General features: G+C 36.5%; 2 protein-coding genes across 2 annotated transcripts; one reads left to right on the forward strand and one right to left on the reverse strand.

The window, feature by feature from the left end:
* The first annotated feature begins 679 nt into the window (after window positions 1–679).
* Window positions 680–18,608, forward strand: dlec1 (DLEC1 cilia and flagella associated protein). The gene is made up of 38 exons (XM_079862885.1): window positions 680–839; window positions 1,056–1,199; window positions 2,425–2,581; window positions 2,922–3,032; window positions 3,115–3,302; window positions 4,057–4,274; window positions 5,583–5,664; window positions 5,960–6,047; window positions 6,382–6,555; window positions 6,727–6,863; window positions 7,667–7,759; window positions 8,318–8,408; window positions 8,600–8,762; window positions 8,858–9,050; window positions 9,317–9,390; window positions 9,486–9,642; window positions 9,738–9,831; window positions 10,299–10,429; window positions 10,538–10,696; window positions 11,289–11,419; window positions 11,571–11,724; window positions 11,902–12,012; window positions 12,141–12,259; window positions 12,352–12,543; window positions 13,342–13,400; window positions 13,485–13,636; window positions 13,735–13,850; window positions 13,927–13,997; window positions 14,104–14,318; window positions 14,428–14,583; window positions 15,727–15,846; window positions 15,932–16,026; window positions 16,112–16,199; window positions 16,317–16,532; window positions 16,778–16,945; window positions 17,439–17,592; window positions 17,754–17,865; window positions 18,107–18,608. The coding sequence occupies exons 1-38, from the start codon at window positions 756–758 to the stop codon at window positions 18,231–18,233; spliced, it is 5,094 nt and encodes a 1,697-aa protein (XP_079719011.1). The 5' UTR covers window positions 680–755; the 3' UTR covers window positions 18,234–18,608.
* Window positions 18,554–23,070, reverse strand: acaa1 (acetyl-CoA acyltransferase 1). Its single transcript, XM_079862900.1, has 12 exons — window positions 22,770–23,070; window positions 22,591–22,684; window positions 22,427–22,484; window positions 22,259–22,338; window positions 22,117–22,159; window positions 20,971–21,069; window positions 20,803–20,883; window positions 20,488–20,678; window positions 20,225–20,404; window positions 20,015–20,070; window positions 19,784–19,929; window positions 18,554–19,590 (listed from the first exon to the last, which is right to left on the reverse strand). The coding sequence occupies exons 1-12, from the start codon at window positions 22,920–22,922 to the stop codon at window positions 19,515–19,517; spliced, it is 1,257 nt and encodes a 418-aa protein (XP_079719026.1). The 5' UTR covers window positions 22,923–23,070; the 3' UTR covers window positions 18,554–19,514.
* Between the last annotated feature and the right edge of the window lie 231 nt (window positions 23,071–23,301).

The raw sequence follows: 23,301 nt of genomic DNA on the forward strand, positions 1-23,301 counted from the left end.
TTTTAATGTAGGCCTAAAACTAGTAACGTTAGGCTATATAACGTTACATTGTCATTCTACAGTCTCTTTATGGAGCTCATAACGCTGCATTCATTGAAACAAAACACACAAAAAACAGTAATAATGTGCAATATTATTACAATTGAAAATAACTTTTCTATTGTTATATATTTTAAACTGTTAGTCTTCAGTGTAACGTGTATGATCCTTCAGAATTAATTCTAATAATAGGCCTATGCTGATTTGCTGTTCAAGAAAAATGTTTTTACATTTATTTTTGATTAATAGAAAATTCAAAAGAACAGCATTTATATGAAATGGGCCTATACATCTTTTGTAACATTATTAATTTTTGTTAACGTTACTTTCGATCAGTTAGATAAATTAATATTAATACTGAATAAAAGTATTTGTTTCTTCAAAAATCTTACTGACTTACAGTCTACATTTTGTGGTTAAAGTGTCCAAATGTTATTGTGGCCGTTTTAAATAGCTTACCTCAGTTCGAAATATAAATATATACATATTAAAAAAATCGCTTTGGATGCGGAGTAGGCATGCTGTTACCATGGTGACGTCCTAAACAAAGATGGCGGTCAATGTAGTAAAGGGAACTTCATGGTGTCATATTGCGTATTTTTAATTTGTGCATTTCGTTTTATATTAGACATATTAGCATCTATGGGACGTTTGTATAAAATATCACCATAACTTAATTGCGTTTCAGTATTTACACTTCTTTTCACGACAAAATAATGGCCGATGAAACTAAACCAAAAGCACTAAAGAGCTCTGAACCCTCCATGAACCGACACAAGCCAGCATCAAAGACAACCCAGGTAAGAGAATGACTTCTGACCACTGCAAGTGATAATTATTTTAACAGTTTGACTAATAAATCTGTCAAATAGTGTCATCATTTACTCATCTTCGTGTTGTTTCATACCTGTACAACTTTATTCTGTGGAACACAAAATTAGATGTTATGTAGAATTGCAGGCATTATGTCACCAAACAAGTCATATTTTTGAGAGTGACTGGTTTTGTGTGTACAGGACATTTCTCATCTACTGGCCAGCATATTCAACGACCTTTACACCATAGAGGTGATTGGGAAGGACACTGTTTCTAATCTCAGTAAATCACGCAGAGGAGGCAACAACAACTACCATGAAAAATATGTGGAGGAGCTTCAACAGGTGGGTCTGTAAGATTCTTTAATGCTTTTGAAAGATGTCTCATCTTCAACTAATCTACTTTTATTTGATTGAAAATATATTAAAACTACGATGAGCAAAAGAGCTCAACTCGCTGCAAGCCTGCAACTGAAGAAAACACATGCAAACAGAAAAAAAAGACACTAGCAAAATAAGAAAACATCTTCATCAGTCTGACAGCAAACAAATGCTCACAACGCAACCAAATACAGAAACGTACTGCAAATAAAAATAGTAATATTGTTAAATATTATTCATTTAAAATTACTGTTTAATATATTTTTTTAAATGTAATTGAATTTTCAGCAATCATTACTCCAGTCATCAGTGCCACATGATCCTTAAGAAATCATTCTAATATGCTTATTTGGTGCTCAAGAAAAATGTATTACTATCATCAATGCTGAAAACAGTTGTACTGCTTAATACAAAGTTCTGGCATGAACATCTAGATGGCACAGGCTGATAGATCTTTAACTCAATCCACTTAAAATCACATTGTTCTCTATAGGGCACAGTTGATTAAAGTTGTCAAAAAGTACCGATTTCTGTACCAAGTCGGTACTGAAATTTAAAAATTGTGACGCTTTGAGCGGTGTTGAGCGGAATTGTAAACACCTCTGATTGGCCATTGTGTTCACGCGCTCATTGGATATGTCTGTGATTGGCTACAATGATCAATGCACGGGAGCGTTTAAGAGCACAGGAGAGTGTTTGAAAGCGTTTGAAAGCACAAGCAGGCGTCTATCAGCGGGCCGGTCAGCATTTGCTGTAGCAGTTGCAGCGTGCTTTCAGAAACCCTCCACCTTCCCCAGCTCCACCTGTATAGATCTGCAACAGGTAATTAATGTATGCTTAATTGTACAGCAGCAGCATATCTTACTTGCTCACAGCAGCGTGTTATGTTGGTAGTAGCAAAGCTCCGTACTTGCTAACCAACAGCAGCAGCAGCGTAGCAGATCTATTACGCCAAGACCAAGCATAAATAATATCAACATGGTCATTTCCATTACCATGCCAATAACTCAGAGAGTTGTCATGACAGAAATATTTTTGTGAAAACCATGATTATTATTATTTATTATTTGATTAACAAATTTTTTAAAAGAGCAGCATTTATTTGAACTTAATTCTTATTCAACTCTTCTTTTATCCGATTTGCATTATCTAAATTATGATTTTTATTTTACCGTTATGATTTTGTCAGGTGCATTCTGAATACAACAGACGGATTCAGAACGCTGATATGCTGGAGACACACATCATACATGCCCGTCTGGAAGCCGCTGCAAAAGAGGAGCATAATCACAACATAATCATGGAAGAAGTGGGTGAGGCCTACCATCAGCTGGGCCTCCCCCCAGGTACATTTCTCTAGTTCTGTTTATTTAAACAACCCATTATTTTTACTATCCACAGTTAGTTAGTCAAGCCTGGAATACACTATATGACCTTTAAAATCTGAGCAGATTTTAAAACACTAGGCATCATACACTTGACTTTGTAAAATGATAAAGAGAAAAATTGGACATCATACATAAACAACTGAGGATTATGCTCTACCAGACTTTAAAATCATTCCGAACACAACAAAAATAAAAAATCTTGGCAAAAGTCGTGTAGTGCATTCCAGCCTTTAGTAGCATAAGTAGTCTTATGACACAAAAACCCATGTAAACAGAGCAATCCTCTATGTCTTCAAAGTCAAATCAGCCTTCAAGTGGTGTGTGGACAGTGAGCTTCTCAGGAGCAACAACTTGATTTGCCCACTGGATTACACAACAGTGCACACCCCAGTTGTTAAAAACCCAAAAGGTAATATTTCACTGTGCTATTAATAGAAAAGTTAGTCAGATTACATGTTATGATGATAACGCCATTTTCTTATTTGTTGCAGGCAAGTTCACTCCAGGCTTTGCTGAGCCAACTTTCTCCTATAATATGCACATCAACACCGAACCGCAGGATGATGGTTACACTCCTCTCCCCCCACCTGCACATACGGCCCAGAGTCTGCTGGAACAATCAGAGGAGACACTTACGCTCCATTCCTCTCAAGGGTCCATCTCCATCAAGGGCACTGAGGTTTTCCCCTAAACATTATTCTGTTTTCCTCATATCAAAAGATTTTTTTTGCTACGTCATCACCTTCTTTAAAAGACTAGACCCCAAATAGCATGACAAACAATGTTAATGCCAGTTCACATGTATGTAGATATAAAAAGCTACGCAACTGTACACTTCTATTTTGTTTATAATTATTTTGCTTGTAATTTTAATATTACAATTTATTTAAAAAATAATTGGAATTCTTATGGTTACACATCACAGTAAGGTTTCATTTGTTAACATTATATAGCTACATTAGTTACTTAACAGGAACTAAGAATTAACAATACTTCCACAGCATTTATTAATCTTATTTAATGTTAATCTCAACATTTACTACAAAATTTTTAAGATCCATAACATTAAAGCTGTATCTTAAAAACATTTTATTAAGTAACATTAAAGGTTAATAAATGCTGTAAAAATGTATTGTTCTTTGTATGCATTAACTTATGTTAACAAACAAGACCTTATTTTAAAGTCTTACCAATATTATAAATAATAAATATACTTTATATTAAGATATAATTTTAAATTATTTTGTCACACTGCAGGATCATATAAATGAGCTACAGACAAGAAGGTGATTTAAAAAGGAACAGTGCCCATTCATACCAACTAAAATATGTTCCCTTATACATTCAAATACATTTTTAATTATCCTAAAATCTTGATGTTAATGAAAAAAAAATCTATTATAATTTGTTTTTCCAATTTTTCACCTCAAAAGCTAGGTGTGGTGCATAAGCCCTCTTGGATGGAGAAGCCCAGTGCTCAGAGTCAGGCAGAAGACAGGGCTTCCCTGCAGCAGCACAGAGACCGACATAAGTTCCTGCGCAACCCTCGCTTCCTGCTCCCAAATGCTCAACGAGGGGGAAAGTCTCTTATCATGCCAGGGAAGAGGCCGGAGTATGTGGGAAAGGGCAGGAAAAAGACTGGCAAAGAGAGGTGTGCTGCTGCTTTTGATTTGAATGTGTTTAACACAATTGTGTTAATTAACAATATTTGAAGGTCCCCCTCATTCACAATTTCTACTCGAAAAAAATATTTTAGAGCTTGGCGTTAATAGAAAGATGTATATTAATTATAAAAATAACCAATTAACAAGGCCCCCTGGCTGAGAATCACTTTCTTTGAGAGACACTCAATATTGAAATGTTTGATGTTTGAGTTCTATAAACTTCAGTAATTAGTTCTATTAATTTAATTTAAATTAATTTCAAACCTTTTTCCCCATCTTCCATTGGTCAACAACAAATTGCCTCACCTATGATCCAATACTATTCTATCAAATTCAAAACAAATTGGTTGACTTAATGGCTTCTGTTTTAATTCCTGAAAAGCTTGTTCTTTGTTATTGCGTTGTTTGCATTTTGGACAGCTTTATTTAGCCATTAGTGCCACAATATTTGTGCAGCTTGGGTAGGGGACATATGATACACATTAGCACTCAAGATACCGATCACACTCCATTGTCTGCCATATATTATAAATGGTACCTGTATGTTTTGTGATATATTTTTTGAAGGCTTATGTAGACAACAAAAGCACAACATGATATTTCAAACCAGCAGAATGGATTATTCTACAATTAATATTACCAGCCATGCAGCCTAAATAGCTTTTTTATTGATCGTACTTTATTGACTCCAAGCTCACATTAGCATGCCAGGTGGTGGGAATCAGAGAGAGCACTGAAAGCTGGATTACAAATGAATCACTCCTTTGCCTATGTCACTTGTTTGGCCCTACTGGAATATCTCTGGCCATTTAAATGAGGTTCTTCCCTTCACAGCAACAAAAAGAATCACAAGACTGTCAAGATGCCTCTGCTGACTCATTCAGCATTTTGTGTCAACGAGCTCTGTGCAGTTCCTGTTTTCTGCTTCTTGGCAGCCAACAATAGAACATTGTTTTGATGTTCAAATATTTATGACTGTAGTGTATATATTTTAGGTTCTGTGATTGGTCACCATTTTTAAACACCATTTTTACTTACTTTTTAATTTATCCTGTGGTGTGACAAAATCATTTCTAAGTGCACAAATGTAAAATGTAATTTATCCATTAATATGAGAATATACTATCAGTTAACAGTTTAAATAAATTGATTGACGGGACAAAACTTTTACATTCTGTATTTTTAGAAGACATTACATGATACATGATAACTATTCTGTTTATTTAATTGTGTATTAACTTAATGTAAGCTCAAATTGTGGTAAAAAAATTCCTCTTTCTATCTTTTAATACAAGTCCTGAGGGTCCTGCTCCCATCTTCACTGCAAATCCACCTGTGATCTTCTTCACTGACTACAGAGTAGGACAAGTCTATGAGGTATAAAGGACCTTACTGTATATTTCATTCATTTTGGTCCATTTGAATGTATAATTGTCTTGATTCCACCTTATAAACATGTTTTCACTGTATACTGCATGTTTTTACTCTTTACTTGTAAAATGTATAGTGTATTTGTATAGTATAGTGTATGTGTATGTATAGTGTATAATGTATAGTCATATTTACATGACTTGTATAGTGTAAATGTTCATTAGTCCCTTCAGAGCCACTACTGAATGGCTTCCAGTTTGGTATGTTTTCAGTTCTTAATAGTGCCTTCTGTTTCTTGTAGACTGCGGTGGAGCTCAAAAACACGACTGCGACCAGCCGTCACATTCGAATGATTCCTCCAACCTCTCCACACTTCTCTGTTGGTTTGGGTGAGTCTCATGAGAAAGTACCTGCTGACCTCATGAAAGACCCTTTTATGTTGGCAGAATGTTTCTCTGCATGGTCCCCGTTGAATCCGTTAGGCGTTTTGTAGCAGTACTAGTGGAAATAGCAGGGATATCTCTGCCAGCTCCGGAATATCACAGGATTCTGAGTGAGGAATTATTTAATAAAAATTACTTTGGTATTTACCCTGCAGCTCCAGGTGGCAGAGTAGGAAAACAGTGACATCTACTGTTAAAAATGTTAAAAATTACTATGTGATTTCAGCTTTTTGGGATCAAGACAAGCAATATTATAACAACAAAGCTTTATGTTCAACAGGCAGATTCCCTGGTGAGGGAGGGATTGTTGCTCCTGGAATGAGCTGCCAGTATATGGTGCGTTTTGCTCCAGACTCTCTGGCTGACTATGAGGACGCTCTGGTTGTGGAGACGCAGTTGCCGTATCCTCTCATTGTACCGATAGAGGCCCGCAGATCCCCTCCAATACTCACTTGTGAGTCAAAATAAACATAACTCTTTTAACATCTAGATCTTAAGGGGATAGTTCACCCAAAAATGAAAACTCAATGGGGTCCAATGTTGTTTGAACCCTACTGACTTTTAAAGTATCTTCATCTGTTAATGATCAGTAAAAAAGGATTAATTTTCTCTTTTCGTGTGCCAGTGCCTGCTGTCATAGACTGTGGTTACTGCCTGGCAGGAGGGGTGAAGTTTATGGAGGTTTTATGTCGGAATGAAGGACTGAGTGCTGGAACATTCTGTGTAATGCCTAAGAAACAGTGGCCTGCCTCAAGCCTCAGGGTAAGCAAGCAAATGTCAACATGAAAACTCATAGTTTGGATTCCTTTCTTTGGCTTCCTATGGATCTCATATTTTCTTATTATACTGTATTGAAAAAAAAAACAGTTTTAGCTGTACATTTGAACTTGAATAGTCAGAATGAACTTGAAAAGTCAGAATGAAATAAAATGTTACTCTATTTATTGGATGTTATTGATCTACATTGTTTAAATTTTTTGGAGCTCAGAATTTTTAATCAAAATGTCATAACTTGATCTTCCTGTGAAATGACTTATGTCATATGGTATATTTTCAGGTGATATATGTCAAACCTCAGCTTCCAGTACACACATATAAATATAAAAAGACACATAGTCAGAATAAAAATACAGATTATGAACATAAGTACACAGTACATGAACATATTTGCATATTTTCCATCTTACAATGTTTCATATGAAACTGCATAACAAGATAATCACATCAAAAACAATCACACACACAGTCATAATCTTCACACTAGAGTTTTGCAGCCAAAGGAACAAAACAATTTTTATAGCGGTTGAATCGAGACCATGGGATGCAAAAACATCAACCAGATGGGTCTGCCTCCATTCAATCAAAAACCAATGGATAGAACCAAGTCCCTGCCCTACATTATTTTATTTTTTTGATAATCCGTTTCACTTGAATGTACGTCACAATATGGAATAAAAGATCTGTCTTTTTCTGTTACATTGTGACTTTAACCTTGATTGCTTTTGATCCGTCTTGGTATATTGTTATGTACCATCCTGAGAATTAATTTTTATTGTTTGTCTCAGTCTGCAGTGAAGTCTACTTTTGCAGAACAGCCTCCATTTGCCATCAGTCCCTCTATTTTTGGTCTTCTCCCTGGACAAGCCACTGTCATGGAGGTGAGTTTTTACAATCTGAAGAGCGCAGATTGTGATGCTGACAGTCAATCAACTCAATCAGTAGCAAAAGCCAAGAAAACCTTATACATGCTAATCAGTTTCGCACATTACCTAAATATACTCTATCTCTAGGAGATTCCACATTATCATATATTCGTTTAATCTTCTTCTCTATTTTGATTTGATTGACAGCCTTCATACATATATGAGATAGTATAGCCCACCCGTTCTCTTATTGTAACTTTATTTAGCGACTGTAATTATGATTAAAAATAAATGCTTGTGGGTGGCAGAACAGAATTTAGAAGGTTTTTAATGGATTTTGGTTTTCTGCAGATAGAAAGAACTTCTTAACACTTTCATTTTAAGATGCAGATTTTGTTGTGCATCATCGAAGAGAGACACATTCTGAAAGACTAATAAATATGCTGATTTATGTTAATTATCATACCTCGTGAATACAGTGATGCATAAAGACTGATGTTGCTCAGATTTTAATGAAATAAAGTAATCTGCAAGTCTTTGACTCTGTGTGTTTGGATTTATTTCATTGTTTAGGTTGTGTTTTTCCCCACAACTGCTGAGATCATTTCTCAGGACTTCACAATTGTCTGTGACAACTGTCAAGTGAAGGACATCACCCTCCAAGGTACAATTCAACCAAGCTTAAGTATGTAAATATGTTAGTAACTGATTCTACTGTATGAGATTTGCCGTTTTAGTGTGGATGGAATGCCAAAAGTAGAGAAAACGATTTTAAAAAAATGTATCCAGATTAATGTAGACTAACACAAAAACCTCAGAAAATATATGTGTACATGTTTCAATACATTTTCTCAGGGACAGGTCAGCTGGTCACTGTGGAGCTGGTCTCGGTATCAGGCGGAGAGGATCAGCCTGAATTTGGGGAGTTGTGTGATATCACAGCTGACCATTTTGTCAGATTCAACCCAACCAATCCACATTCCACCTTGCAGAAGGCGGTGGTCATAAAAAACAATGCGTGAGCTCCTTGCACACATCTGCGTAAACACAGAATAGTATATACAGTAGAGACTTACTGATATGTTTGTAAATCATTATTTTGCTTCTGTGTAGACACTTGGAGCTCCCATACCACTGGCAGATCATGAAGCCCAACCTTCAATGTTTGCTGCCTGGAGAGGCTCCAAACCCTTCCAGCATTCAGCTTCATCTTGATACAGACAGTGTGTTCAGCATCTGTCCAGTTATGGGCATCCTGACCCCTGCACAGGAACATGAGTTCCTGCTCACATACTGTCCCAAGGATGTACGTATGTGCACTCAAACATATAAACACACTTAGGGATGAGACACAGGTCAGGTGTAGAGACACGTTTTTAAATATTTTAACTTGAGTGCCGTGTTTTTACAATGCCATGTCGCAAAAGACGCAAGCGCAGCAATTAAAGACATCCATCTAGCGTGTGTTTACATTGAAAAACTATGGAAAATATGCATTCTGTGTAAACGGCCCCTTATACACATGTGCACATCTGTACATTCCTCTGAATACTTGTTTTCTCTCTGTTTCAGCTGAAAGAGTACCACAGTGTCTGCCGCTTGGTGATCATGGACGTTCCTAATCCTCCCAGAATCAGTGACGATGGGTGAAATGAACTGATATTTGAATTTAAGATAAATGTACGATTTTTCAATCAATAACCACATGACATGTAGACACTTCTATTTGCTGATTTTGCAGGACGTGTCTCGACACAGCTCTCCAAGTAAATGATGTGACCGTTTTAGAGGTTGAAGTGAAAGGTTCTGCTGAGCCGTATAAGATCCTTCTTGAGCCGTATGCTGTTTTAATACCAGGGGAGACCTACATACACAACACAATCCGCAAGAGATTCAAGGTAGCGCTGAGTCTAGAGGTCAAAATGACTCCAAACCTCTTTCTTAATTTTTTAGTTTACAACATGCTTTTATGTTTTGTGTCTGTGTGTTTTAGATGTGGAATCACAGCAAATCAATCATTCACTTTGAATGGGAGCGTATTGTTGACAGTCACGTCATTGAAGTTGAGCCATCAACAGGAGAAATAGGTCAGAGCATTGCAGTGTTCCAAAATCAGCAAATTAATGTATGGACAAACAGATATACACTACCATTCAAAAGTTGGGGGTCTTTAAGATCATTTTTTGAAAGAAATTGATTATTAAGCAAGGATTCATTAAATTGATCAAAAGTGACAATAAAGACTTGTTTCTTGAGCACCAAATCAGCCTATTAGAATGATTTCTGAAGGATCATGTGACACTGAAGATGTCTGACAAAATGGCTGCTGCCATCACAGGAATATATTACAGTTTAAAACGCTTATTTTAAAATAAGCAATATTACTGTTTTGACAGAATTTTTTTATCAAATAAATGACTTCTTTCAAAAATAGATCTCAAACTTTTGAACGGTTGTGTGTATTTATACATGAGTTAATTAATAAACAAACGAATAAATGAATGAATTTTAACATGACATACAGTAATATGCTGAACCTGTTGCTTGCTTTCAGAGATAAATGAGTGTTTTGACATGGAGCTGGTTCTGACTGGAAGGAATCCTGGTCATTTTAGCTCCAGCCTGCAGTGTCACATTCAGCACCATCCTAAAACTGTAGGATTGGCCATTGAGGTCACATTTAAGGTCAGAGGTGCCCTTTCTACTGATTTAAACTCAGTAGGGTGTGTGGAGGCCACCACAAATGTTCTTACAATTGAATTCATATTCAGTATGTTTAATATGGTGTCTCAGGGTCCGCATTGCTCAGTGAATGTGCCCAGTCTGGATTTTGGTTTGCTGGAAATGGGAAATGAGAGCATCTCTACCATCCATATCACCAACAACAGCCTGGTAGATGCTCCCTGGAGCCTAGAAGAACTGTCCCACACCCAGCCGCCCATCAAAGGACTGGTACAACACCCTATTTACACCTCTAATCAAGTCTAGGGTTTTAACAAAGCCTAATAATAATTATATATATATATATATATATATATATATATATATATATATATATATATATATATATATATATATATATATACAGTATATATATAATTATATATAAAATATTATATAATATATAATATATTTTATAATATTTTGATATATTACATATAATAGGCTATTATTTTATAAAATAAATATAAAAGGTATAATAATATATAAACTTAAATATATTTTTACATGTACAATATTATTTTATACAATAAAATAACCTAAATAATAATCGTAATAATATGTATTTTATAGAATAAATATAAAACGATATAATAATATATAAACTTAAATATATATTTACATATATAATATTATTTTATAAAACAAAATAATCATAATAATAACAATATGTATTTTATTAAATTATTATAAAACGATATAATAATAATAATAATAATCATTAATATTATTATATTAATAAAAATATAAAGGTTTTTATTTGGTTTGTATGTTATATAACACAAAGTTTTTGTATCTCATTTTCTACATCATGTGTGATCAGGTGTCTATCAATCCAAATAAAGGTGTGCTTCCTCCCCTGGCGTCCTGCAGTGTGGATGTGGTCTTCAGAGCCCTGTACTGCCATTATTTTGATTCAGTCCTACTGCTAACGGTGCTCAACGGCACTGGATGGTGAGGAAATGAGTCACATCATTTGTTGTATTGTGCAGATGTCAGTAAGAACTAGAAGAGTATACTACTTTAATGTTACCTAATGAAAAAGTGTTAATACTGTCTTGTGTCACATATTTGAGTGAAGGTGTGTATTTGTGTTTGTCTTCAGTCACCTTTCTGTACGGGCGGTCGTCCAGTCTCCTCAAGTGTGCTTGCTGAGCAGCGAGCTGGTGTTTGCTGATCTGTATGTAGGTGTTCCACAGACACGCAGTGTTACCCTGTTTAACCAAACACTACTGCCAGCCTACTTCACCTGGAGCAAGGTGAGGAACTGACAGTTTATGTAATAAAAAAAATAAACCAATCTTGGAATGTCTGTCAACCAATCAAAACAATTCAATATTGCTCTGGTATAATGTTGTGATATTGTACAGGTTGGACCAAATAATATAAATCTCAGGTCTTTTTTAGTCATTCTCAATGTTTTCTCTCCCTCTCAGCTCCGAGGTGCACAAGCTCATCTCTGCTCTGCAACCTTCAGCCCCTCTGCAGGCACTTTGGAGCCCAATGCCAAAACAGAAGTCACTGTATCATTCACTGCTCACACTGCTGTATGTACTGCTACTGTAATACTCAATCACCCCACAGATTGTAAACTAAATATTTGATGAAATTCAAGCTCCAGTACAATATATTGTTCCTCACATTATTATAAATGTGTTTTTTAAAAAATTTTCAGGAGGAACTTACTGAAGTGGCTGCGGTTTGTGAAGTAAAAGGAATGGAGAGTCCATTAGTACTGGGCTTTTTTTCTAAAGCCAAACCTCTCAGAGTGTCCTACTCACTGCCTTCTGACTGGTAAAGCCACATTTACCTCATAGTCACATTTCTTTGGTTAGTATTTTAGCATTGCTACAACCTCATTGTGTTCTTCACTGTTACATATTTAGTATTAATTCAAGTGATGACAATCACCAACCAATCACACTGGACTTCACTGAGCATGAGCCAGTCATCATTGGCAAATCAATGAAACGGCATTTGCTGATAACTAATCGCACTGCTATACCTGCTCCGTTCACTGTCGAGGCAGAATACTTTACTGGATACGGTCCTTCACAATCGGATGAAAACTCAGAAAGGTACATTACATACAGTACATACAGATTCTGCTTAATTGTTTTTGTGTTAATACAAAAAATAATAGACACAATTAACATATTAATATTGCGTTTGGGGTCGCTTTTTTAAATATTAAAATATTTAATATTTTAATATTTAAAGATTTTTTAATATTTTTGAAAGAAGACTCACCAAGGCTGCATTTATTGTAATATCGTGAAGTAATATTTTTAAAAACTCTTTATAATTTTAAAAAAACTAATGAAATTTATTCCTGTGATGACAAAGTTGAATCGTCAGCTTCATTACTCCAGTCTTCAGTGTCACATGATCCTTCAGAAATCATTCTAATGGGCTGATTTTGTGCACAGGAAACATTTCGGTAACACTTTATTTTAATGTGTCCTTATGTTGTTACATGTTACATATATTTACTATAGTAATAACTATAAATTAAGCATAATTACATGCAACTAACCCTAAACCAAACCAAACCCTATTCCTACCCTAATCCTATAGTAATGTAGTTCATTAATATTACACATTAAAATAAGGTGTAACCAACATTTCTTATTATTATCAATATAGAAAACAGTTGATTAATATTTATGTGAAAACCATGATACATTTTTCTTTAATGAATAGGAAGTTTACTTCAAATAGAACATTAACATTTGAAATGTTGAATAGCATTATAACATTATATAATTTTTAATGATTTATCAATTAAGTTTAAATCATATTTGAGAGTCATTATTTTTATTATTTGAATATAATATAAAGAAACTCTTACCCGACGCTTTGGCCTTTTCTTTCAGGAGCAGTGCACCTCTCCACTCCGTCCAGGCCAAAAAAATACAGCAGAAAGCATACGATGGTCAGTGCAACCTAATCCTTTCTGTTCTTTAAGACCATAGAAAGTGAAACACCAAAGTCAAACATGCATTTTCTTTGCTTTCAGAATTTGTAAACTGTCTGCTTTCCCATGGAAGAGGTGCAGCGTTCTTTGTTAAACCAAACAGCGGAATGCTCAACCCATTTGAGAGTCAAACCATCAATATCACTGCTTTCACCAATATGTGGGGAGATTATCAGGACAATCTTATATGCAAGGTATGTATTTGACAAAACAATGAAACTTCAATTTTTTTGCCTTTCTCAAATCAAACAGCTGTTACAATAAATTCTTATGAATTTATGACATTTTTTAGGTTGGAGATCTAGATCCAACTTCCATTCCTATGCAGATGTCTGTGAGGGGCTGTCCCATTTACTTTCAGATGATTGGACCACAGCCTGACAATCAGAACCAGGGTCCAATTATACGGTCAGTGTTCTTAGAGGATACTTTAGAGGTTGCAGTTTACATGCAAAGATTTTCCCTTGATATTTATGATTGACAGGTTTGGAAGCCATGTTTCTGGAGGAGACACTGTGTCACGCTCTTTACGGCTCATTAACACCAGTCCGTATGGTGAGCCGTTCACCGCATCAAGTTTACAAACGTTTCTCACACTCTTTGATTTGTTAACTTTTATTTAAAAGCTGCATAAATCACGTTATTTTCTGAAACTTCTCAGATATCCGTTTGGATTGGGTGACCTACAACCTGGAGGTCGGTGATAATAAGTTGATAGATCTGTTGGTTGCATGTGGTGAGCCCTTTCCTCTGAAGGATGCAGATGGCAATGAGGTTGTTGGAGGGCTGGACTCATCCGTCATGTTCCCGCCCACATGGGATGACAGCCACACCCCCAGCAGAGAAGGAACAAGCTCGACATTCATGACCAAATCTGTGAGTCTAGCTTTAGTTTTCATAACAACATCCCAAAACAGATTCAGTTCACAAACCAAAAAGTGCATTTTCAATTCACTAATTGAATTTTTTTTCTTCTCTTTTATAGGATGATTTCGAAGAGAATGAGGAAGAATGTGATGGAGAGGAGGGCAGTGGGGCTTCTGTGTCTCTGGCTCCAGTGAAGAAGCTGTTCTCTGTGTTTCTGAAGCCTCATGAAGGGAATGTCTCTGACTACCCATATTGCATCACTCCACAGCAAACCGTAGGTTATGGGGATCAGCACTGATCCAGGTCTCCATTAGAATATTTTTTTATGTACATATCTGGATGTAGAACATTAATGATGAGAAGGTCTGATGGGGTAGTCTGGCTATCATCAGACAAAACTCCATCTTTTAAGATTGAACATTGGTCTGGGGAGTCTGCTATGTATATTCTAGTGCACAAAAGTCGTGATCAACGGGCATAGTTAAAATGACTCTGTACGCAATTGGATAGTCCTTCAACCAATAAGACCAATGATCCGGGTGACGTACTTTGCAGAGTGACGCGAAAACTCCAGGCAGGAAATATGTAACCAAACGTGTTGATCAGCGGTTTGCAGAAGCATGGAATCAAGCGATTTTTGCAGGTTATGCAAAAAAAAACATGAAAGTTAGTGGTATTCACACCCACTCGAGCGAGTTGTTTGCTTAAAAGAAGCCATTGAACAGGTTAAAAGGAATTGGACAGAGCCGTAACGGCTCTGGAATTGGATTGGATTAAACCCGCCAATAGCGCGCCATGTGGATAAGCCAGTTTGTGATTGGTTACCGCTAATTTGTAAAGGAAGCAGCAGAGATCTAGCCTGGCTAACGTCAGACCTCGTCTCATTGAGACGTGGTCTGGGAACCACATGTTCATTTTCTCGTATTTTAAGGCGTGGTTTACGAATGCCCAGAGCCGTTTATTGGGCGCTACGAATGTCTATCAAATGCGCCTGTACGTAGCTCATAGCCAATCGTTTCAATTATACCAGATGACGTATGTAGAGCGACAGAAATTCGACGAGGAAGAAGACGAAATAAACTTGCGTTCTAAACTACGAACACTATCTAAAGCTGCATCGAAAGGTAACTTCGCGTCTGATGCCATGTTGGACCCATAGATATAAACAAACTGCTTCGGTGTGTCGCGTTGACGTCGTCATCGTCTTGCTGCTCCCTCCCCGTTCTGTGATTGGTTCCCTTTTTGAGGGGAAAATCTGGTCCATGGTGTCCAGGCTGCCTAGGAGCGTGAATAAAATCACGCTGCATGCAAGGCAGCATGGGGAAACCCAGGCTAGCAGAGATCAAGGCCGAAATCAAATAGCCACCCAGTCTACTGATGGGGGTGAAAAAAGCATTTAATATGTGCTTTATTACAGGTAGTTCCAGCAGGGGGCAGTAGCACCATTCACGTGTCTTTCACTCCTCTGATCCTGTCATGTTCAGCCAATCAAAGATGTTTGGGTTATGCGTTGGGTTACATGACTCTGGACTCTAAGGTATGTGACTGTGTGAAATTAAATCCATATATTTTACACAACTGATAATTTCATACAGTACCCACCCATGTTATTTATCTTGTAGCTTGCGTCACTGACTCAATTCAAAGTAGAGAGAGCCCAGGGCTATGAACTAGAACCTTTGAGGCTGGACATGCAGGCTAATATTAAACCTGCCATGTGAGTTATAGATGTGTTTAATACACATATATTTACTACATATACATGATAAAACAGAACACTAGTAACCACTGTGTGTGTGCAGTTTGTCAGTGCAGATGCCAGAGGATTCAGAGGTATTGGAATTCACTGCAGCTGCCAGTGATACACTAGACGGAAGATCTCACACACAGGTGCAGTTAATAACAATATGTATCCAGATTAAAGATAAGCAAGTTAATTATGACAGTCCCTGTTGGTGGTGTGAGGGTTTAGCTAGATATTTTTGTCTTTCCATTTTTTAAGTGTAGAAGGAATCCATGATCACTCGGACGTTCCAGCTGAAGAACAATACCGATATGGCCTTGAGTTTCAGACTGAGCACACACCCCCCATTCTCAGTGCTGAAGCCCCAACAGGCCCTTAAACTGATCAGCAGCTCACCCTCTCACAGACATACACAAGGACTCTCTGGGCCAGGAGACGAGCAAACATCACTTCTGTTACAGCCTAAACACATCATGCAGGTCTGTGCAAACATATTATACGCATTTGAACATATTTGCATAATGTATAGTAAAAAAGTGACATGTGAAGGCCAATTATGGTAACCCATCGAATACGCATTTTAGAATCTTGGCAGAAGTAGTAGGTCAACTGGGTACTTTTCGCATACTACTGTATATAGTAAGGAAGCATAAGATTTCGGATGCACTGATTGTTTTTCCAGTCTGATCCAGAAATGGTTTCAAATGATCTTTTAAATTTATAGGTTAAGGTGGCTTTCCATAATTCAGCTTCGCTTCTGACCTGTCTGAATGAACCATGTGAGGAATCAGATGCTCAGCTCTCTGCTACCCTTCTGTGCAATGATGTTGGAGAAAGGACGCTTCAGTTTCAGCAAAGTCTGACCATTCAGTACAGCAATAACAGCATACAGGTCTCTACACAGTCTTAATTTGCTTCCTTTAAATATCTAAAATGATTTAGTCTCAGAATAAATGCACTTTGTGAGGTGCACAGCACCATCACCTCCATCTCATCCCCATCTTGTGGGAGTCATATTGTCCTGGAACAATAGCCTCATTCAAACCAGTATTTACAGCAAATAAGTCAGGACTTTTAATCTTTTAATAATAAAAAATAATGAATCCTGTGGTTTCACAGACAAGGCTTAAACCTAGTCCCAGGCTAAAATACATGTTTGAGCTGTTTTCACTGAAAGCAACTTGCACTGGCATATCTCAAAATATGTCAATGCCATTATTTTGTCTCAAGATGCACAGCAGTAATGTTTTTTTTCTAGGGCCCGTTTATAAAAGCTAGTGAACTAAGGCCTAATCTAAACCCTGTATGTGAAACCAGGCCATAATGTCTCGATGTCAAATTCATCTACATGTAACCATGTTGTAAATACTGTTGTACACTTTCAGACAGTGTCCCTTCACGCTCATCTGGCATTACCGACACTGCACCTGTCCAGCACCACTGTGGATTTTGGCACCTGCTATGTTGGACAAACAACTGTCAAAGAGGTCAACCTCTACAACAGAGGTGGCTCCTGTAGCTACTGGACCGCACTTACAGGTGAAATAATTTGGCATTGGACTGGAATGAGTATACACTAGCATTTACAAACTTGCAGTAATAACAGATTGCACCTTTAATCCTATATTTTATCACGTGATCCTTACGATCATGGTAATTACCTTGTATCTAGTTGAGCTCATGTTTTGTTTTGGGTCTAGATGCCGAAGGTGACAATAAAGTGTTCAGGTTGAGTCCAGACTCTGGTGTGTTGAAACCTCTTGGGGATCCACCGTCCTGTAAACAGCTGCTGCAGATCAGCTTCACTGCAAGGTATAGTCTACCTTACCTGATACTCGCAACCAATCACGTTGTAGAAAATACTTAATTCAAGAAATGTATCATATTCTGCAATGGATGAAGTAATACCTCAGCTTTGGTTGAGTTTGAAGTTCAAAGTTCAGGAATACTGTACTATATAACTGTATTTGTTTAATCAGATGCAGACCAGTAATTGAATAGACCTAATGCAGTCTTTATTCTTTATACTTAACTAACAGTATTTTCCCTATAGTGAGCAGAAAGAGTTCCAGACAATCATCACAGTGCAGGGGGTTCTTGGAGAGACGCCACTTGTTCTTAAGATCATTGGAAGTGGATCATTTGATGAGAGTTTTGTATCTCCAATATCTGACACCTGACAATACAACACTGAGTTCCACATAAAAGATAACCAGATAACCAAAAAATATCTCTTTCTTTCCTTATAGACATTCAATGGTTTGATTAGACACTGTTCTCAGTGTACTTAAAATATTGTATTTGTGAATTTTTTATTCTTTTAATTATAAAACAGATTAAAGACCTACATAAGAACACAACAATGAAATTTCCAGTGGCCAACTGTATGTTTGCAAATCAAGGATCAAAGGTCAGGTTGTTGTTTAACAGTGATTTCACACATACATTACCATTCAAAAGTTCGGGGTCGGCAAGTTTTTTAAAAATAAGTCTCTTATTATCACTAACACTGTATTTATTTGATCATATCCAGTAAAAACAGTAATATTATGAAATATTATTACAATTCAAAATAACTGTTTTCTATTTGAATATTTTTTTTAAATGTAATTTATTCCTGTGGTGACAAAGCTGAATATTCAGCATCATTACTCCAGTCTTCAGTGTCACATGATCCTTCAGAAATCATTCTAATATATAAGGTTTGGTGCTCAAGAAACATTTCTTATTATTATCATCAAAGTTGAAAACAGTTGAGCTGCTTAATAGTTTTGTGGAAACCATTAAACTTTTTCAGGATTCTTTGATGAATTCTGTAGAGAGTTCAAAAGAACAGCATTTACTTGAAATAGCAATATTTTGTAACATTATAGATGTATTTACTGTCACTTTTGATCAATTTAATCTATCGTTGCTGAATAAAAGTATTAATTTCTTTTAAAAATGGTACTAACCCCAAAATTAAACAGTAGTGTACCTAGCTTTTGAAACACAAACCTTTATACACAACAAATCGTTTTTATTCAAATAAATGAGATGCATTAAAAATCTTTATGAATTACATGGGTCCTCAACACAGATTATATAAAAAAAAACATATTTCTCTATAATTCTGAGTTTTCCTGCTATATCCATATCAGAAGAAAAGACCATCAAATGAATGCAACAAATCAAGAGATAAAAGTTGTTATTCTGATAGATCTTACAGATAATGGCATGTCTATTTTCACGATCCGTTATCACAGTTGAAATGCAAGGCACTTTAAAGAGAGATCTGAATGTTATCATTAACATCCTCAAGAGTAAGGCAAACACCCACTGAAGCACACTACATAAGAAGTGTGCTCTCTCTCTGCTTGAGTTCTATAGTTAGTGTTCTAGCAGCTTGATTAAAAATAATTGGTGACTGTTAGTTTCTCTGCGTGTCATTGCATCATGGGATTTTTGCTCTAGGGCTTTCATCACGGTCCAGGGTACTCGAAAACTGCAGCCGCTCCCATTCCAGTCCCAATGCACATGGACACCACGCCATAACCTCTGCAACAAAAAAACATTAGAAATGGGAAAAGGGATTGTCATCTTTTTTGTTGCTGTATAGTTACTAATACTTGGATGGAATCCTGAATGCAGTCATAAAAATGGAATTTAATGTCTTTTTTATGGGTTTTATGGGTAAAAAATGGAATTTGGAAAAAAAAGAATGGAAACAGTATGTCTTATGTCCGTTCACCTCTTGCGTCTGCGTTTGAGCTCATTGAGCAAAGTCACGACCTGTCGAGCACCAGTGCAGCCCAGTGGATGACCAAGAGCAATGGCCCCTCCATTAGGATTCACTTTCTCCATAGGAATGCCCAACTTTTCCACACAATACACAGCCTAGGATAATTGTGAAAGTTGCTGATATTAATAAAAGGAAAATACTGGAAAAACTGGGGGTAATCCAAGAAAATGTATCAGTCACCTGACTGGCAAATGCTTCGTTGATCTCAAACACATCAATATCATCCACAGTTAGCCCTGCACAAGCAAATGCAATAACACGGCTCATTTACAACCATTATTTTGGAATAATGAAAATGTAAAATCGATTCCAATACATTTTTCAAGCATGATTACTACTGGTATATAAATGGCTCAAATGAACATAGAGTAAGAGCAGCTGTACTCTCACCAGCCTGGTTGAGGGCTTCTGGGATAGCATAGGCTGGGCCGATGCCCATTACGTCCGGTGGAACACCCACCACAGCACTCGCCCTCAGCACCCCAAAAACAGGAAGTCCCAGTTTCTCCACCGTAGATCTCCGCCCAATGAGCACTGCCGCAGCACCGTCACTCACCTGACTGGCATTACCTGCAATGGGAATGAAAGAACTGAGTAATGGAATTTACCATCCTTTTTTTCTTTTTTTTTCCACAAGAAATCAGCATGCAAACCAGCTGTGGTGCTGCCGGTTTCCTTGAATGCCGGTCGCAGTTTGGCAAGGCCTCCTAAGGTAGTCCCAGGCCGGATCCCATCATCCTTTGTGACAGTAATCCTGCGCTCAGTGCCATTTTCTTCCACAAATTTAGTAGTGACTGGTGTGATCTCTTGATCAAATAAGCCCTTTTTCTGCGCCATGGATGCCCTAGTGTTATAAGTCCACAAACAATTGGTACTTTAATAGAGTTACTTTGAGTGCATTTTTGTGTGTGCAAAATACTAACAGCTGGCATGTATAAACCATTCATAAATATCATGGGAGCACCTACTTTTGTTGGGAACTGAGTGCAAAGCTGTCCTGTTTTTCTCTAGTGATGCCATATCTCTCGGCAACATTCTCTGAGGTTATTCTGAAATGAAACATACAGAAAACAGAGGAAATAATGTTCATTTTAATGTAAAGATTAAAACACAGTATTAAAGAATAACATCTATACCCCATGGGAATGATGCAGTCACTGGCTTTCTCATTGTCCATCAGTCGGGGGCTGATGTCTCCTGGGTCCCCTGGCGAACGAAGGGACATGCTCTCCACACTGTCATGAAAGAGCAAGAAGAAAAGAGACGAGCTATAAGATTCAGATTCAATAATTTAAAGACATGAACTACCAGTCTAAAGTTTGGAATAATTAAGATTTTTTTTTTAATCTTTGTGAAAGAAGTCTCTTATACTAACCAAGGCAGCATTTATTTGATCAAAAATGCAATAAAAATGGTAATGTGAAATTTAAAAGAACTGTTTTCTATTTTATAATAGTTTAAAATGTCATTATTCCTGTGATGACAAAGCTGAATTTTCAGCATCATTACTCCAGTCTGAGTAACATGATCCTTCAGAATTTATACTAAAATACTGATTTGCTGCTCAATAAACATTTTTTATTATAAATCATGAAAACGGTTTTTGCTTCTAAATATTTGTTTGGAAACTGTGATACACTACCTATCAAAAGTATGGGGTCAGTAAGATTTTTTGTATACTTTTATTCAGCAAGGATGCATTTAATTGATCAAAAGTAATAGTAAAAGCATTTATAATATTTCAAAACTTTTCTTTAAAAAATGTGTCATGGTTTCCACAAAATATTAAACCGCAAAAGCTGTATTCAACATTGCTAATAACAAAAACTGTTAATAATATCTGAGCACCAATAATAATTGATTATAATTGAACAGCAAATCAGCTTATTAGAATGATTTTTGAAGGATCATGTGACACTGAAGACTGGAGTAATGATGCTGAAAATTCAGCTTTACCATCACAGAAATAGATGACATTTTATAATATATTAAAATAGAAAACAGTTCTTTTAAAATGTAATAAGATTTCATAATATTTGATTAAATAAATGCAGTCTTGGTGAGCATAACAGACTTCTTTCAAAAACATAAAAAAAACCTTTAATTATTCCAAACTTTTGACCGGTAGTGTACAGTATACATTCACACAATTAAAAAGATAACATTTGATAACACTAAAAAAAAAAAAAAAACACAACAAACAAATATAAAAATAAGGATCCTACACAATGATTAATACTATAGTATACTGAAATCAACAATTACAAATGTGGCATACTAACCCACAGGCAAGGCCCAGATCATACGAACCTCCTCTGATTCCACCTTAAAAGGCAGAAAAAAGCCTGTTTTAACTGCAATCTTGTACTTTTTTACGCTGCAGCCCAAAATGTGCCATTTTTAATGCATAAATGTAGTTCTTACCCGCAACATTAAAAAGTGCTTGTAGTCCAGAAGAGCACTGCCTGTTTACAGTGTAGACCGGTACAGACTCAGGGAAGCCACTGAAAGTTGAACAAACTCTTGAATTTTACAGTCAATTCATATGTTTAGCAATATCTTCATTTATTAGGAATTCTTTGCTCATTTTACCTTAAAAATTGTCCGATTCGAGCCATAAGTGCACCTGCCCCTGGTTGTAGAACATTACCTGGAAAAAAAGCAGTCAGTAAGTGTAAGTTACTCTTCATATATGATGTAATGTTAATGTTATAAAGATATAATGTTTTGCTCAGACTGGCTGTCATCTGACTTACCAACACAAACATCCCCTAGTAAAGAGGGTCGCAGTCCCACATCCTTAAGAACTGCACTCATCACTGCACTGAGCAGCTCATCTGGGGTAGTGTCCTAAAATATAGAAATATTATATATGTAGTCGCAATTCCATAGAGAATGCAGTGAATGTCACTGTCAAGCAGTCATTACAGCCCACCTTAAAAGATCCTCTCTTCGCCCGGCCGATGGCTGTTCGGAGCCCATGAACCACAACGATATCATTTGGATCAGCAGCTGATGCGCTGCACTGCCTCATTCCAACGCGTTTATTTGACGACAGATGTCCCGACAAAACCTGCACTCTGTGCATTTTTAATGACGAAAATGTGGACACGAAGAAAATAAAAGGATTACCGTTTATTGAGATATACACATATGGCAAACAGTCACTGATGTGTGAACTATGCTCTACATTTCTGATAATGTTTCCTGGTGAACCTTGCTTCTCTGGTCACACTGGTTACCATTGGCTAGTGCGTTCTGACGTCATCGTGTAGAATTATGGGTGATGAAGTACACATGTGGAATTCCTCAAACATCTATCTATCTATCTATCTATCTATCTATCTATCTATCTATCTATCTATCTATCTATCTATCTATCTATCTATCTATCTATATGATTGTAGTAAAAGTATTTTAAATTATTTACTCATTTTAATGCCTAAAATGTGTAATATTTCGCTGTG

The sequence above is a fragment of the Squalius cephalus genome, assembly GCF_949319135.1.
Source record: "Squalius cephalus genome assembly, chromosome: 25".
In the NCBI taxonomy this organism is placed as follows: Eukaryota; Metazoa; Chordata; class Actinopteri; order Cypriniformes; family Leuciscidae; genus Squalius; species Squalius cephalus.